The 14,439-nt window shown below is 60.3% G+C and overlaps 2 protein-coding genes across 3 annotated transcripts; one reads left to right on the forward strand and one right to left on the reverse strand.

Annotated features, from left to right (window-relative positions):
• Window positions 1-2,995: 2,995 nt before the first annotated feature.
• Window positions 2,996-4,540, forward strand: SWSAP1 (SWIM-type zinc finger 7 associated protein 1). The gene is made up of 2 exons (XM_004458188.4): window positions 2,996-3,247; window positions 3,824-4,540. Exons 1-2 carry the CDS (start codon window positions 2,996-2,998, stop codon window positions 4,328-4,330), a joined length of 759 nt encoding a protein of 252 aa, XP_004458245.2. The 3' UTR covers window positions 4,331-4,540.
• A 1,412-nt stretch (window positions 4,541-5,952) lies between these two features.
• On the reverse strand, window positions 5,953-11,300 carry EPOR (erythropoietin receptor). 2 transcript variants are annotated; one of them, XM_058290165.2, is made up of 8 exons: window positions 11,039-11,300; window positions 10,105-10,240; window positions 9,676-9,850; window positions 9,416-9,574; window positions 7,960-8,113; window positions 7,778-7,865; window positions 6,868-6,955; window positions 5,953-6,762 (listed from the first exon to the last, which is right to left on the reverse strand). In XM_058290165.2, exons 1-8 carry the CDS (start codon window positions 11,151-11,153, stop codon window positions 6,151-6,153), a joined length of 1,527 nt encoding a protein of 508 aa, XP_058146148.1. In that variant the 5' UTR covers window positions 11,154-11,300; the 3' UTR covers window positions 5,953-6,150. The 2 variants fall into 2 exon arrangements, with proteins under 2 accessions (XP_058146148.1, XP_058146149.1); XM_058290166.2 differs by having other exon boundaries at window positions 9,423-9,574; window positions 9,672-9,850.
• Window positions 11,301-14,439: the final 3,139 nt, after the last annotated feature.

Genomic DNA, 14,439 nt, shown 5'->3' on the forward strand with positions numbered 1-14,439 from the left:
CTATACTTATCTCCTCACATACTGTTTAAAATTCCGCATTGGGCTTAGTGTCCATAATTTGCCTCCCAACAAGGATGTCAGCTCCCATGAGGGAAGAGATTTTATCAGTTGCCTGCCTGCTGCTTTGTCCTCAGGGCCCACCACACAGCCTGGTCCACAGCAGGTGCTCAAAAAATGTTGGTCAAATGAATGAGTTTATCACTCGAGCACGCTGATAAGCCAGGGGAAGGTATATAATGCAAGACCAGGGCTTCCCCGCGTCCTGCCCCCCCCAGCCCAGTTCTGTCCACACTGCCCCCCTCCAGGGAGCCCCTCCTTGTAAGTGTTCAGCTGTCAGGACCTGAAGGTGGGATTCTGAGACGTGAGAGGAAAGACTGTTTCTGAGCATATGCCAAAAGTCCACATCTTAGCTGAGAGTACTCACTCACCTACATTTACAAAAACATACTGTGTGTCCAGGAGCACAATGCACACAAAGACCCTTACTTTTGTGGAATACTGGCATTCTCATGTGGAGAGGCCATACAAATAAATACATAATCTTGGGAGGGAGAAGTTATTTGAAGAGAAATGAAGATGGAAAAGTAATTGTAGAGCGTAGCAGTTTGATACTATTGATGAATTCCAAAAAGAAATATTGGATTATGTTTGTAAACTGATCTTTTCCTCTGGGCATATCAGATTATATTGGATTCATAGGTTTACCTGATTAAGTAACTACTTAATCAGGTAAATCTCTTGTGCCAGTAGGGTATTGTGTCCCCGCCCCTGGGTGGGTGGGGACTCACAGATAAAAGTCATGGCAAAGGACAGAGTTGGAGGGTTTTTGATGTTGGAGTTTGATGCTGAAGCCTTAAGCTGGAGCCCCAAGAAGTCAGCTCACAGAGGAAAGAGAAGCAAGCCCCAGGAAGAGAGGAACCTTGAAGCCAGAGAGAAGCAAGCCCCACGAATGTAGGAACCCAGGAAGCCTGAACCCTTGCAGATGTCAGCAGCTGTCTAGCTCCAACACGTGGAAATAGACTTTGGGGAGGGAAGTAACTTACACTTCATGGCCTGGTATCTGTAAGCTGCTACCCCAAATAAATTCCCTTTATAACAACCAACCAATTTCTGGTGTTTTGCATCAGCACCCCTTTGGCTGACTAATACATAAAGTGATGGGCATGGGAGTTTAGACAGGTGCTCAGGGACAGCCTCCGGAATAGGTGACATTTGAGCAGAGGCCCGTATGGGAAGGGAAAAGTAAGCTACAGGAATACCTGGCAGCTGCCTGCTCTAGCAAAGGCAATGGGAAGTGGGAAGGCCCTGGGGCAGGGCTGTGCTTGGCCTGTCCGTGTGTATATAACCAGGAGGGGTTGTGTGGTGTGGGTGTCGCTGTTGGGTTCTTGTGCATTTGGAGTGTTGCTACATGACATGAATCACAGGTTGTGTATCCGTGGGGAGAATGGGCGGGATTGAACCCAGGACCTCGTACATGGGAAGCAGGCGCTCAACCACTGAGCTACATCTGCTCCCCTAACATGCGCTTTACTGTGCATGTGTCTGTAGAAAAGGCTGCAGGCACATTAGTTGAGAGGAAATCTGTGTGTGTGTGTGTGTGCGCGCAGTGGCGTTGTCATGTTTTTAAATTTATTTTTCTCTTTTATTTGCATTGTCGTGTTGTATCAGAGTGCGTCCTGTTTTTATGAGGCCAAGGAGAACGTGGGAGATCGTGTAGGCACGGGATGCTTTGTGTCACGATGAGGATAAGGGGGTGAACGATAAGGGTAGAGCGTTGAGCATGGGGATGATGGGGGCTTTTGTAAGCGTGCCGAGTGGGGTGGGGCTGTGGGGGTGTCTAGGTTTTGGGGGATGTTGTGAAGCTGTTTTCTGGCCCCCACGGGGAGAAAGCCCAGGAAACCTCAGTTCCGCCCTGCCCCTGGGTCTCCTGGCAACACGACCACTTGGAAGTTACCAGGAGACGGAGTTGCCACGGCAACGCAGGGTTGAGTGGCAGCTCTTGGGGCGAAGTCTGGGTGAGCATCCCCAGCCAGTGATCACTCACCTTCTTCTTCCTCCTCGCCCAGTTTGTAACAAACCCCGCCTTGCCCTGTTCTCCGAGCAGCACCCGAGAAGCCCCCAGGCCAGTGGGGAAGCCATCTGAAGCCCCTCTTCTCACAGACCCCCCCAGAGGCATGTCACTGCAGGTAGCCTTCCCCCTCTCCCCGCCTCGCCGTGGCTGTTGGGTGACAGCGGCTGACACTGACACAGACACAGGCCCATCCCCAGCCTTTCTCTGAGATATCCCGAGCACTCTTTGACACGGGAGTGGACTGAGGCTTGGAGATTTGGGCTGCTCCCTCCAACTCTCGACCCTTCTGTGGTCTGATGAGCTGAACCACTCAAAAAGTGGCCACGGGAGCTGCTGAGGGCAGGGAGAGGGAAGAGGAGATATGATGTGGGGGCATTTTCAGGACTTGGAGTTGTCCTGGGCGGTGCTGCAGGGACAGATGCTGGACATTGTGTGTCCTCCCATTGCCCACTGGGTGGACTGGGGGAGAGTGTCAGCTACAATGTCAACCACTATCCATGTGTTCCAAAATACATTCACCAAATGCAGTGAATGTCCCACAATGATGAAAGAGGTTGTTGATGTGGGAAGAGGGGGGTGAGGGTGGTGGGTGAGGGTGGTAGGAGATATATGGGGACCTCATATATTTTTTGAATGTAACATTTTAAAAAAATAGAGAAAACAAAAACAAAATAAGAGTAATCAGGCTGCCTCTCCCGGCCTACTCCCCCAAAGGCGGGTCTTGGCGCCCCCCAAACCGCCCCATTGCCCCCTTCTCAGGCCAGGTTGGCTCTTCCAGGGGAGCTAGGCAAAAGGCGATTGCGTTTTGATGGACAAACCCCAGGGCCCAATGAGCAAGCTGCTCCTATGCAACCAATAGGGCGTCGGCTTGGGCGGGACGAAGGCCGGGAACTGGCCCGCCGATTGGACAGAGGCGCGCGGCGAATGGCGGAGACGCTGAGGCGGGTGCTGAGCGCGGGCGGCGCGGCCGGGCCCGGGGAGGAAAGCGCGGGGCAGGCCGGACCGCCCTTGCTGCTGCTCGGCGGCCCGGGCTCCGGGAAGACAGCGCTGCTGTTCGCGGCCGCCCTGGAGGCGGCGGGGGAGGGCCGCGGCCCCGTCCTCTTCCTGGCCCGGAGGCCGCTGCAGAGCCTGCCCCGCGCCGCGACGCGAGTGCCGCTCGACCCGCTGCGCCTCCAGGTAACGGCCGGGCGGGACCAGAGGCGGGCCGGCCAATGGTGGCGCGGGCCGAGTGTTGAGTGACAGGCAGGCCGACCTGTGGCGCGGCCGGAGCGAGCCGGGGCGGTTTCCCCTCCCGTGGGGCGGAGTCAGTAGCGAGCGAGGGGCGGGCCGGGCGGAGCTTAATTAAGATGGAGTGAGAGGCCGCCCAACCACGAGACGGCGTTAGCGAGAGGCGGAGCCAGAGGGGGATAAGGGGCGGGGCTAACTTGGAGTTTCGTCCGGACTGCTGTGGGTTACTCTGGAGTTGCAGTCAAGGGCGGAGCAAAATCGGGAGCTCTAGGGGCGGTTTTTCGGTGGATTTGGCAAATCCACCTTGACCTCAACTTAACACCGGCCAGTGCTGCGTGGTAGAAGAACAAGAGGCGCTTAGAACGAGTATTTAGCCGTTCCGAGCTGCCTCATCCTGCAACCAGCTGTGTGGAGAGGTAGTGAGAGCACCGTCCAAAGAAGTATGCAAGCAGTCAGCACTGCCGCGGCCGGAATTCGGGATCCCGACGGCTGAAGCTGGTCCTTCCCTTCTTTTCTTCCTTCTAGAAGATCCGCTTCCAGTACCCATCCTCCACTCGGGAGCTGCTCCGCCTCCTCTGCAGTGCCCACGAGGCCCGGGCACCGACCCCCTCCCTCCTCCTGCTCGACGGCCTGGAAGAGTACCTGGCCGAGGACCTGGGGCCCCACCGAGCCGCCCACCTGGCCGCCCTGCTCCTGGACACTGCCGCTCATTTCAGCCACCGGGCCCGGCCCGGCCGGGGCTGCGGGGTCGTGGTGGCCCTGCAGACCCCGGAGGAGGGAGATGGGGGCGAGGTACTGCAGTTGGCACTGCTGCAGCGGTATTTCCCCGCCCGCTGCTGGCTGCAGACAGCTGCGCCCGGCCCAGGACAGCGCCGCCGCCTCCAAGCCAGCCTGGAGCCGGGCGGACCGGGCCCCAGGACAGAGTGGGAGGTAGCTTTCAGCCCAGATGGAGAGATGACCGTCACCCCACGGGCCGCCGAGACCCGTGACCCCAGCCAAGACAAGGGCCCAAGCTCTGGAGGCCAGCCCTGAGTCTCGACTTGTGGCAGCCTTCCTGTGCCTCAGTTTCCCACGAATCAAATGGCACTTGGAAGGCTTGCCTCGGGACAGGTTGTGCAGCCTCAAAGACCTAATGAATGTCAAGTGCTTCTGCTCATTTAAAAATATCACCAGGTACCCATTGTGCCCAGGCAATGTATTGTTTTGTCTTGAGCTTTATAAAGGGTTTCATACAAAATGGAATCTTCTGAGCCCTCCTTCTTTTCCCAATCAATATATATTTTTAAAGATTTATTTAATTATTTCTCTCCCCTTCTCCCCACCCCACACCCCGGTTGTCTGTTCTCTGTGTCTATTTGCTGCGTAGTCTTCTTTGTCTGCTTCTGTTGTCAGCGGGCCGGGAATCTGTGTCTCTTTTTGTTGCGTCACCTTGTTGCTTCAGCTCTCCGTGTGGGCGGCGCCATTTCTGGGCAGGCTGCACTTTCTTTCACGCTGGGCGGCTCTCCTTACGGGGTGCACTCCTTGCACGTGGGGCTCCCCTACGCGGGGGACACCCCTGCGTGGCAGGGCACTCCTTGCGCTCATCAGCACTGCACATGGACCTGCTGCACACGGGTCAAGGAGGCCCGGGGTTTGAACCGCGGACCTCCCATGTGGTAGACGGACGCCCTAACCACTGGGCCAAGTCCGCTTCCCCCAATCAATATTATTACAAAGATTCGGCCACATTCTTTAGCTCATTCGTTATCCCTAGTGCATATAATCCCCCATTTATTTGTCAGATTGATTTACTTACAGCTGTGAACACACATCACAAGTATGTGTGTGAAGGGTTTTTTTTTTGTTTTTTGTTTTTGTCTTTTATTTTTTTAAGGATACACTGATCACACAAAATGTGTGAAAGTTTTTAGAGCCTTTACCTAGAAGTACCATTGCTGGAGCAGAAGGTACGTGAATTTTCAGCTTTCCTAGATGACACCAAACTGGTTTCAAAGTGGTTGAACCAGAGCTCCCTCCCGCTGACCCACATCCGCACCAACCCTGGGTGACGTCGGAAGGTTTTCTTGGAAAAGGGACTGCTGCAGAATAATGCCCAATGACTTCTTGTGATTGTCATCATTTCTGGCAGAGACTAGCAAAGGCTCACTCAACAGCTGTCCCCTCCCTGGGCGTCCAGCTAAACTGCATTTCCCAGCCCTCCACGTGGCTGGCCGGGATCTCGTGACGCTTCCTGGCCAATGGAATGCGAGAAGAGACGGGCAGCACTTCCAGGCCAGGTTCCTGAGATGGCCCGCAGAATCTTCTGCAGTCTCTCTCTTCTCTTACTGGCCGGCGGGATGCAGCGATTCCACGTAAAGCCCCCCCGAGAAGCCCCTAGGGGTGGGGGAAGCTATAAGTGGAAAAACTCGGGGCTCATGCCTCATGCCAGGGAACGACTCCCCACTTATCTGACTTGAGATGTGAGAGAAACCTCTCAGGGCACGAAACCTCAGGGCACGAAGCCACTGAGACTTGGGGGTTGTTTGTTACAGCAGCTAGCGTAACATACTAGCTCATTTTATTATGGTTATTAATCAGGGTTCCAGGGCTAAAATTTCAGACCGTTCAAAGACTTTCGCTGCGGAAAGATGGGCCTTACAGGGTGTCGGCAGAAGTCATAATAGAAAAATTTAATATATATATATATAAACTAAAAAAAATACAACTGTCTGTTTTTAGAAATACGCAAGGCTGTGACTTCCTGATGGGATGGATGGGGCAGGCTGCTGATGTCGGCTTGCCCCTGGCACTGAGGGGCCTTCCCTGCCCGGCAGGTCTCAGGTCTGGTTTCCCAGCCTCTCCGGGCTGGGGTTCTAGGAGCAGGCCACGTAGCTCTGGGCTGTTGGCTCGGGGACAGGGACGAGACTGTTCTCATAAGGGTTGGCATAGGGGCCGTCGGGCGAGCCCCCCGGTGTCCCCTGGGAGTCCCCCGAGCTGTAATCCGTGGAGATGCCGGAGTCGGACACGACGAGGTACAGGTACTTCAAGTGGGGCGGGGTGGGGGGCAGCGCGGGCGGCGGGGCGCGCGGGCGCAAGAGCTGGGAGCCGGGGTCCAGGATGGTGTACTCGAAGCTGGCGGCCAGGGCGCCCTCCGGCCCGGCCTTCCGAGCCTGAGCAGGCGAGCAGGACGACGCGTCCGAGCTCTCGTCCACGGGCTCGGCGTCCACGCCGCCACCAGGCCCTGCGAGGTCCCCGCGGGTGGGGCTCTGGGGCAGCAGCCACTCGTCCAGCACCAGGTAAGTGTCCCGGGCGTGCTCACCGCCCGCCGGCGCCAGCAGGGGCCCCTCGTCCCGAGCGCCTGGCTCCACCGCCGGCGTCGCCCCCCAGCAGCGCTCGGAAAGGACCTCCAGGGGGGCGGGCGGGGCCTCCGCGAAGGGGGTGCAGGGGCTCCACCACAGGCAGCCGTCGTTCTGGTAGAGCCACAGCTGCAGAAACAGGGCCAGCTGCTCGCATGCCCGGCGGTGCGCCCCCCCGGGGGGGGGGGAGCAGGGACGACCCAAGCCTGGCGAGGGGGCCCCCAAGCCACCTACCTGGAAGTTTCCCTTGTGGGTGGTAAAGAGGCCCTCAAACTCACTCTCGGGGCTCGGGATGCCTGGCCAGATCTTCTGCTTCAGAGCCCTGGTAAAGCCGAAAGAAATGGGAAAAGCGGGCGTGAGTCTTCAAACACCATTTCCCTGTGGGGCGCCCAGGCACAGAGGCACAGACCCTCCCCTGTGATCAGGATGGAGGTAGAGGGGTGCTCGGGGCTGGGGGAGCCTGGAGCATCAGCAAGACAGAAGGGCAACGGGAACAGGGTATTGAAGGATGGATAGGAGTTCAACACACACTGATTCACGCTCCCTCCAAACAACTGCCCGGCTTTTCCCTGGAAGCCCATTAGGTCATTTCCCTCCTTAACTCCTTTTCATAGATTCCCCAGTGCATTCAGAATGGAATCCAAACTCCCCACCCCCCCATATATGCACTCAGGCTCTGTATCCTCTGACCCCTGTCACCTCCCCCCCTTCATCTCCCACCTCCTCCCTTAAGCACTCCCAGCTTCGGGTCTCGGCTCTGACGTCGCCTCCTCCACGAAGCCTTCCCTGACCACCCCCGCCACCCCCCCTGGCGCCGTCACATCACTCATCACAACTGAAAATCAAGTATAGCCAGCGGGCTCCGGGCCTGCGGCCGAGCTCTCCTATTTGACGAGGAGACGCACAAGCTCAGACACGTGCCTGGCTGGCCCCCAATTCCTCCCGAGCACCCCCCGGCCCATCACAGGGCGCGCCATTGGCTATTCACCAACCAAGGAAAGCGACCGGGACGGAAAATCAGCGCGACAGGCAGGAAGCAGTCCTGGGCCGTCCAGCCCTGGAAGGCCGCGTGGAGCCCCTGGGTGCTGCTAGCAGGGAGGGACCCGCGCCCCGGGGGACCCGAATTGGGGGGTGGGGGGCTCACCGTCGGTGGGAGAGCAGGGCGAGCACGGCCAGCAGCAGCAGGATGAGCACCAGGATGAGCGACAGAGTCAAGATGAGCGGGTCCAGGTCTGGGGAGGGGGGGAGGCGGGCGGAGGTCAGGCTGCGGGGCGCCGGCCCGCGCCCCTCCAGCCCCCCGCGCGCGCCCGGGGTGGGGGGCCTCACCGCTGGCCGTCAGCAGCGCCGCGGGCTCCGACCAGGCGCTCCAGGGGCCACCGAAGCTGGGCTCGGCCATGCGCGCGCGCACCGCGAAGGTGTAGCGCGTGCGGCCGCGCAGGTTGCTCAGCACGCACTCGGTGCGGCCCTCCAGCGTCTCCACCTGGGGGCGCGGGGCGGGGGGGGGGGGCGGGGGGACCTGGAGACCGAGCCAAGGTGGGGGGGGGGCCACGGCGAGCAGGGCGCAGGGCCAATCAGGGGCCCCAGGTAGGACTCGAGCTAATTGGGGCGGGGGGGGGGGGGTCCCCTGGATTTGGGGGGCCGGCGGCTCGGCGGGCATGAGTGGCACCTCGTCGGGGCGTCATCGGATATGGGTGGCCATCGGGAATCAGGGCACACAGGGGGGCCTGGCAAGGAGGGGGGGGCGGACCCCCGGGGCCGTCGGGGATCAGGGCACACAGGGGGGCCTGGCAAGGGGGGGGCGGACCCCCGGGCCGTCGGGGATCAGGGCACACAGGGGGCCTGGCAAGGAGGGGGGGGGCGGACCCTCGGGGCCGTCGGGGATCAGGGCACACAGGGGGGCCTGGCAAGGAAGGGGGTGCGGACCCCCGGGGCCGTCGGGGATCAGGGCACACAGGGGGGCCTGGCAAGGAGGGGGGTGCGGACCCCCGGGGCCGTCGGGGATCAGGGCACACAGGTGGGCCTGGCAAGGAGGGGGGGGGCGGACCCTCGGGGCCGTCGGGGATCAGGGCACACAGGTGGGCCTGGCAAGGAGGGGGGATGGACCCCCGGGGCCGTCGGGGATCAGGGCACACAGGTGGGCCTGGCAAGGAGGGGGGGGGCGGACCCCCGGGGCCGTCGGGGATCAGGGCACACAGGGGGGCCTGGCAAGGAGGGGGGGGGCGGACCCCCGGGGCCGTCGGGGATCAGGGCACACAGGGGGGCCTGGCAAGGAGGGGGGGGGGCGGACCCCCGGGGCCGTCGGGGATCAGGGCACACAGGGGGGCCTGGCAAGGAGGGGGGGGGCGGACCCCCGGGGCCGTCGGGGGATCAGGGCACACAGGTGGGCCTGGCAAGGAGGGGGGGGGGCGGACCCCCGGGGCCGTCGGGGATCAGGGCACACAGGGGGGCCTGGCAAGGAGGGGGGGGGCGGACCCCCGGGGCCGTCGGGGATCAGGGCACACAGGTGGGCCTGGCAAGGAGGGGGGGGGGCGGACCCCCGGGGCCGTAGGGGATCAGGGCACACAGGTGGGCCTGGCAAGGAGGGGGGGGGCGGACCCTCGGGGCCGTCGGGGATCAGGGCACACAGGGGGGCCTGGCAAGGGGGGGGGGCGGACCCCCGGGGCCGTCGGGGATCAGGGCACACAGGGGAGCCTGGCAAGGAGGGGGGGGCGGACCCCCGGGGCCGTCGGGGATCAGGGCACACAGGGGGGCCTGGGGACCCGTGCCCAAGGGCGGGACTCACCCTCCGCGCGCCCCCCCGCGCCGCGGCCCGCCGAGACGTCCACCTCGTAGCGGATGTGACTGGCCAGGGGCGCCCCCGGCGGCGGCAGCCAGCGCAGCACCACGTGGCCGCCCTCGTCCGCCCCGCGCGCCTGCAGGGCGGCGGGGGGGTCCAGGAGCACTGCGGGGAGGGCACAGCGAGGCCCCCCGCCGTGAGCCGAGCCCCTGGGGGCGGGGGGCGCTGCCCCGAGCCCCGCCCGGCCCCGCGGCGCGCTTACCCACTTCGTTCACGTGGATGCTGCGGCGGTAGAGCGGGGCGCCGGAGGGGGCGGCCGTGACGCGCAGCTCCAGGGGCACGAAGCTCGACGTGTCGGCCGTGGGCAGCGAGCACCAGAAGCGCACGGCGCCGCGGGCCGTGGGGGCCTGGCGCAGGCCGCACGGCTTCCAGGGCTCGCCCCTGCGCGCCGCGGGCCCCGGAACAATCGGTGTGTGCGTGGACGGGGGTACGAGGTGCTGTCCGCATGGCCGGGACGGCACAGCATTTGGGATCCCCCCACCGGGGAGCCTCTTAGCCCCGAGGTCCTCCCAGCCCCGGGGTGGGAGGCGCGTTCCCACGGGGACCTGCCAGCCCGGACCACCAGGGACCCCGAGCGGAGGCGCCGGGCCGCCCCGGGGGGGGCGCACGACCCCCGCCCGCCCCGTCGGACTCACTCGAGCTGGTAGGTGAAGCTGTAGTTGTCGGCGCCCACCCCGGGGCTCGCGGCTTGCTCCCAGAAGCACACCAAGTCCTCCAGGCGCTCGGTGAAGCACAGCAGCTCCTGCGACCCGCGCGCCGCCAGCAGGGCCGCTGGGGGGGGGTGGGGGGTGCCGGGGGTGCGGGGAGAGAAGGAGGGGGTCAGGGGAGAGGCGCGCAGGCGTCGGGCCCCAGCCCCCTCCCTCCCGCCGCCTGTGGGGGGCCGATAAGGGAAAAGCCCCGCCCCCCCCACCCCCAGCGGGGCTCGGCGGAGTGGGGACCCCCGGAGGCCCCCTGGCCGGCGCAGGCTGCCAGCCTTTCGGCCCCCCCACCCGCGTCGCGGCCTCCCAGCCCGCAGCGGGCCCCCCGCGCCGCCCGCCCCGCCCAGCCCGCGCCGTGCGTGCGAAGGGGAGGGCCGCCGAGGGGGGAGGCGGGGTGCCCTATCAGCCCCCGCAGGCTCCCGCCGCGCGATAGCGCCAACCGTGTCCCCGCCGCCCCTCCCTCCCGCCGGCGGAGCCAGGGAGCTCGCGCCCCGCACGCCGCGGTGTTTACAAGCCGCCTGCGGCCCCGGGGGGGGGGCGCGGCATTGCACCCGGGCTTTACCCTCCCCCGCACTGGAAGGGCCTCTCGGTCCCCTCCCCTCGGGGCTCAGCCTGCCACCCAGCGCTACCCCCTACCCCACTGGGGTTTAGCACATTCCAGGGTTCTTCTGCGCACCCCCTCCAACTACTCCCGCAGGACCCATTTTGGGAACTCAGACCCCGAGTCCCCGGCTGGAAATCCAGACGGCCAGAGTGGACCCCAAGACCCAGTCTGGGCATTGCAAACCCAGCTCGACCCCTACCCCCAGGACTCAAGCCCCAGCCTGGCCCTCCAGGCCCCCGGGGTGGGGGCCCACAGCTCCATCCTTACCTTTGCTCTCAAACTGGGAGTCCGGGGGCTTGGGAGGGGTGGCCCAGGCGGCCCCCGCGAGCAGGAGGCAGAGGGCGCCGACTTGCGGCCACAGGGCCACCCCGGGGTGCTCCATGGCGCGGGCCCTCCGGCCCCCGCCGCGGGGGCCCAGGGTTCCTGCCCTGCCGTGCCCCTGGCACCGTCCACAGCTGGGGCGCAGCTGCCTCCACCGGACACAGCTGACCAGGCCCCTTCCCTGGCCGCTGCCTCCAAGTGGCAGCTTCCCCGAGGGGGCGGGCCCAGCGCCCCGCAGCCTGGCCCCGAGATAAGCGGGAAGCGGCCCCGCCCAGCCTGGCCGGGGGTGGGGGTGGGAGGGGGGCCGGCAGGGGCCCTCCCTGGTCCAGCGCTGCCGGGGCTGGGGGGAGCAGCTCGGGTTCCGGCGTCACCCACTTCCTGGCTGTGTTAACCCCGGGCCAGTGACTGACCTTATCTGAGCCTCTGGCTTCATCATCTGTCAACTCTCGTCTGAGGCAGAACCAACACGCAGAAAAATGTAAGCGACCCATAACACGGCGCCGATAACATACATCCCTCGTCTGGAAAGGAATAAATGGAATCCAAATAACGACCGGCCCTTGTTGGGTGCCTGGCACAGGGCTAGAGGGTGCTACCAGACTGCATGCACAGTGTGATGTTGTATTTGCACACTTATCTCGATGCTGGCGTGTGAGATGCCGTTTAAGATTTTTTTGGGAAAACAAATCTTTTTTTATGCTTTGCATCTCAGGACCCTTGGTATTTTGCTTTGCAAGGAGCGTGCAGTGCTTTCACCATCTCGAAAGTTGCTGTAAGAACAAACCAGAGGTGCTTAATGTATGCTGAAGTTTCAATTCGCTTGACTGTGAAAGTGTGGAAGTGGGTCGAGTTGATGGTAAATCCATTAGAGTGAGTAGAACTAACACGGCTGGTTTATAAATGGGATGTGGCCTAAAGGGGTAGACTTGGGATGTAAATGTCCGTTGAAAGAAAGCCAGAGAATCATCTGGGGACTGAATAACGTGGTAAAGCCAGAAGTAGATGAGGCTTGTGCACGATGGTTCAAACACAAGAATGTTCTCCCATGAACTAGAGCAAATGTACGTCACTCTGACAAGGTGGTAAGAATAGAATGCTGCATGGGAAAAAAAATACACTTAATGTAACTTATGAAATATTGCAATATTCTTGCATCACTGTCAAAGAATGGGCTGCGTCAAGGCTAAAGGTTAACAATGGGGCATATGGGGATTTTTTCCTTTTGGACTAAGGAAAACATACAAAGGTTTGCTGGGGCGAGGACTGCACGGCTCTGTGATGAAAGCGAGAGCCACTGAGCGTGCACTTTGGATACAATGTCCGAGGCGTGGGAAGGTGTAGCGCAGTGAGCCGTGTGCTGGAAGAGGGACTGTGGTTAACAGAACAAATACATGAACTGGAACAAATATAGGATACTAATACATGGTGTCAATAATAAGCGGTGTATGGAAAAAATATACCAAGGGTGATACAATATATCCTATAGAGCACAGTGAGCTCTATATCACGGTCTAATGATGTTCTTGCATAATCTGGAACAAAAATGCCACAACAATGAAAGGTGTTGGTGGAGGGGTGATGTTTGGGAATTCTGCACATTAGTATGTTTTGTAAACTCACCATTTCTCTAATAAAAAAAATACGTTAATGTATTAAACAAAAAAAAAAAAAAACAAGCACCAGAAAAGCGATTTGCTTGGGATGCTCTTGCACCCCCCGAGACAGAAGTGCCCGGGAAGGGGCTGGGGCTACCGCGATGCACCTGCCCGCCCCAGGCCAGCCAATCAGAGCCCTCCATTCCCCGAGGCGCAGCGATTGGCTCCAGCTAGGCACGTGACCCAAGCGCCGTTTCCCCACCCCCACCCCTCCCTCCCGAGACTTTAGCCTGGAGTTTTCAGGGAAGTTACTGGGGGAGGAACTGGGCAAGCGGAGTAGCCAAGGCATTTTTGCCCCCAGAATTCTTTTTACACTTCCCCCTTCCTTAAGGGCTCTTCCCCTAGGGTTTACTAGGGTTTACTCCCTTACTTGGCTCAAGCCTCTGCCCAAAGGTCACCTCTTTCGTGCAGGCCGCCCTGATTACTCCTTTAAAATAGCAACCCTCCCACCGGGCATTTCCCATGGCCCTGACACGGCTTAATCTTTTGTGTCCACTGCACTTATCACCTGAAATGTATTTATTAATTCGCCTTCCTGATGAGTCCATGAGGGCAGAGATTTTTTTCTTTTTCTCTCCCTCTCTCCCTCCCTTTCTTTCTTTCTTTGGTTCTGTTCATTGCTATATCTGCAACACCTAACACAACACGTAGCACATGGCAGGATTTCTTGAGTGAAAGAATAGAGGGGGAAAAAATCAAGACATGTAGACAGATGATGCTGTTAGCTGAACCCAAATAGTACCTGGTACTTTTAAAAAACAAAAGCCAGGAGTCGGATGTAGCTCAGGTAATTGGGCGCCTGCCTACCACACGGGAGGTCCCAGGTTCGGGTCCCAGTGCCTCCTAAAAAAAGATGAGCTAGACGCCGCCCCCGCCACAGCGAGCAGATGCCACAAGCCAGCAGACGCTGCGGCCCACAGGGAGCGGATGTGGCTCAGGCTGTTGGGCACCCGCCTCTCATGTGGGAGGTCCCAGGTTTGGTTCCCTGTGCCTCCTGGAGAAGATGAGCAAATAACGAGCAGACAGATGAGAGAACCATCTAGGGGAGTGGGGGATAAAGAAAAATAAATAAATCCTTAAATTAAAAAAAAAATCATGGGAAGCCAGTGTAGCTCAGTGGTTGAGTGCCAGCCTCCCACATACGAGGTCCCGGGTTCAATTTCCCAGCCCCCATACCTTTAAAAAAAAAAATCTTTGAGCTCCTCTTCCTGTAAATGGTGACCGGGGGAAGCAAACCAGCTCAGTGCTTAGTTAGGGGCCTGAGTTCTGGAATCCACTTAGGATTGAGTCCTCATCTGACCACTTACCATGGCCCCTGGGGCAAGTTACCCAGCCCTCCCTCATTTTCAGCTTCTTCTATAAAATGGGCATAATCAGTGCCCAGTGTCTAGGACTTTGGTTAGGATTAAACGAGCTAGATGGTGCCAAGATCTTCAAACAGTACCTGGCACATAGCAGACACTCAGAGGTTAGCAAGTATTTGCTTAAGCTAGCTGAAGGAGGAGGCTATTACTTAAAATCGAATGGTCTTAAGATCTTTACATACGGTAATTTTTTAAAAAATGCCTATAAAGTAGCATGTTGTTGCTGGTAATTGTCATAGAAATCCCTTTTATCAGACTTCACACGATTTTTTTTTTCAGAGGTACCGGGGATCGAACCCAGGACCTCGTATATGGGAAGCAGCCGCTC

The sequence above is a fragment of the Dasypus novemcinctus genome, chromosome 30, assembly GCF_030445035.2.
Source record: "Dasypus novemcinctus isolate mDasNov1 chromosome 30, mDasNov1.1.hap2, whole genome shotgun sequence".
Lineage (NCBI taxonomy): Eukaryota > Metazoa > Chordata > Mammalia > Cingulata > Dasypodidae > Dasypus > Dasypus novemcinctus.

Excerpts from the sequence above, each read along its gene's own strand:
- EPOR (XM_058290165.2), bottom strand. The coding sequence starts at position 11,153 with ATGGAGCACCCCGGGGTGGCCCTGTGGCCGCAAGTCGGCGCCCTCTGC. Across the intron at positions 8,114-9,415 it reads CGCGGGGGGGCGCGCGGAGG|GTGGAGACGCTGGAGGGCCG; the intron begins GTGAGTCCCGCC and ends CCGCGCCCCCAG. Across the intron at positions 7,866-7,959 it reads GGCGCTGCTGACGGCCAGCG|ACCTGGACCCGCTCATCTTG; the intron begins GTGAGGCCCCCC and ends CCCCCTCCCCAG.
- SWSAP1 (XM_004458188.4), top strand. The coding sequence starts at position 2,996 with ATGGCGGAGACGCTGAGGCGGGTGCTGAGCGCGGGCGGCGCGGCCGGG. Across the intron at positions 3,248-3,823 it reads TCGACCCGCTGCGCCTCCAG|AAGATCCGCTTCCAGTACCC; the intron begins GTAACGGCCGGG and ends TCTTCCTTCTAG.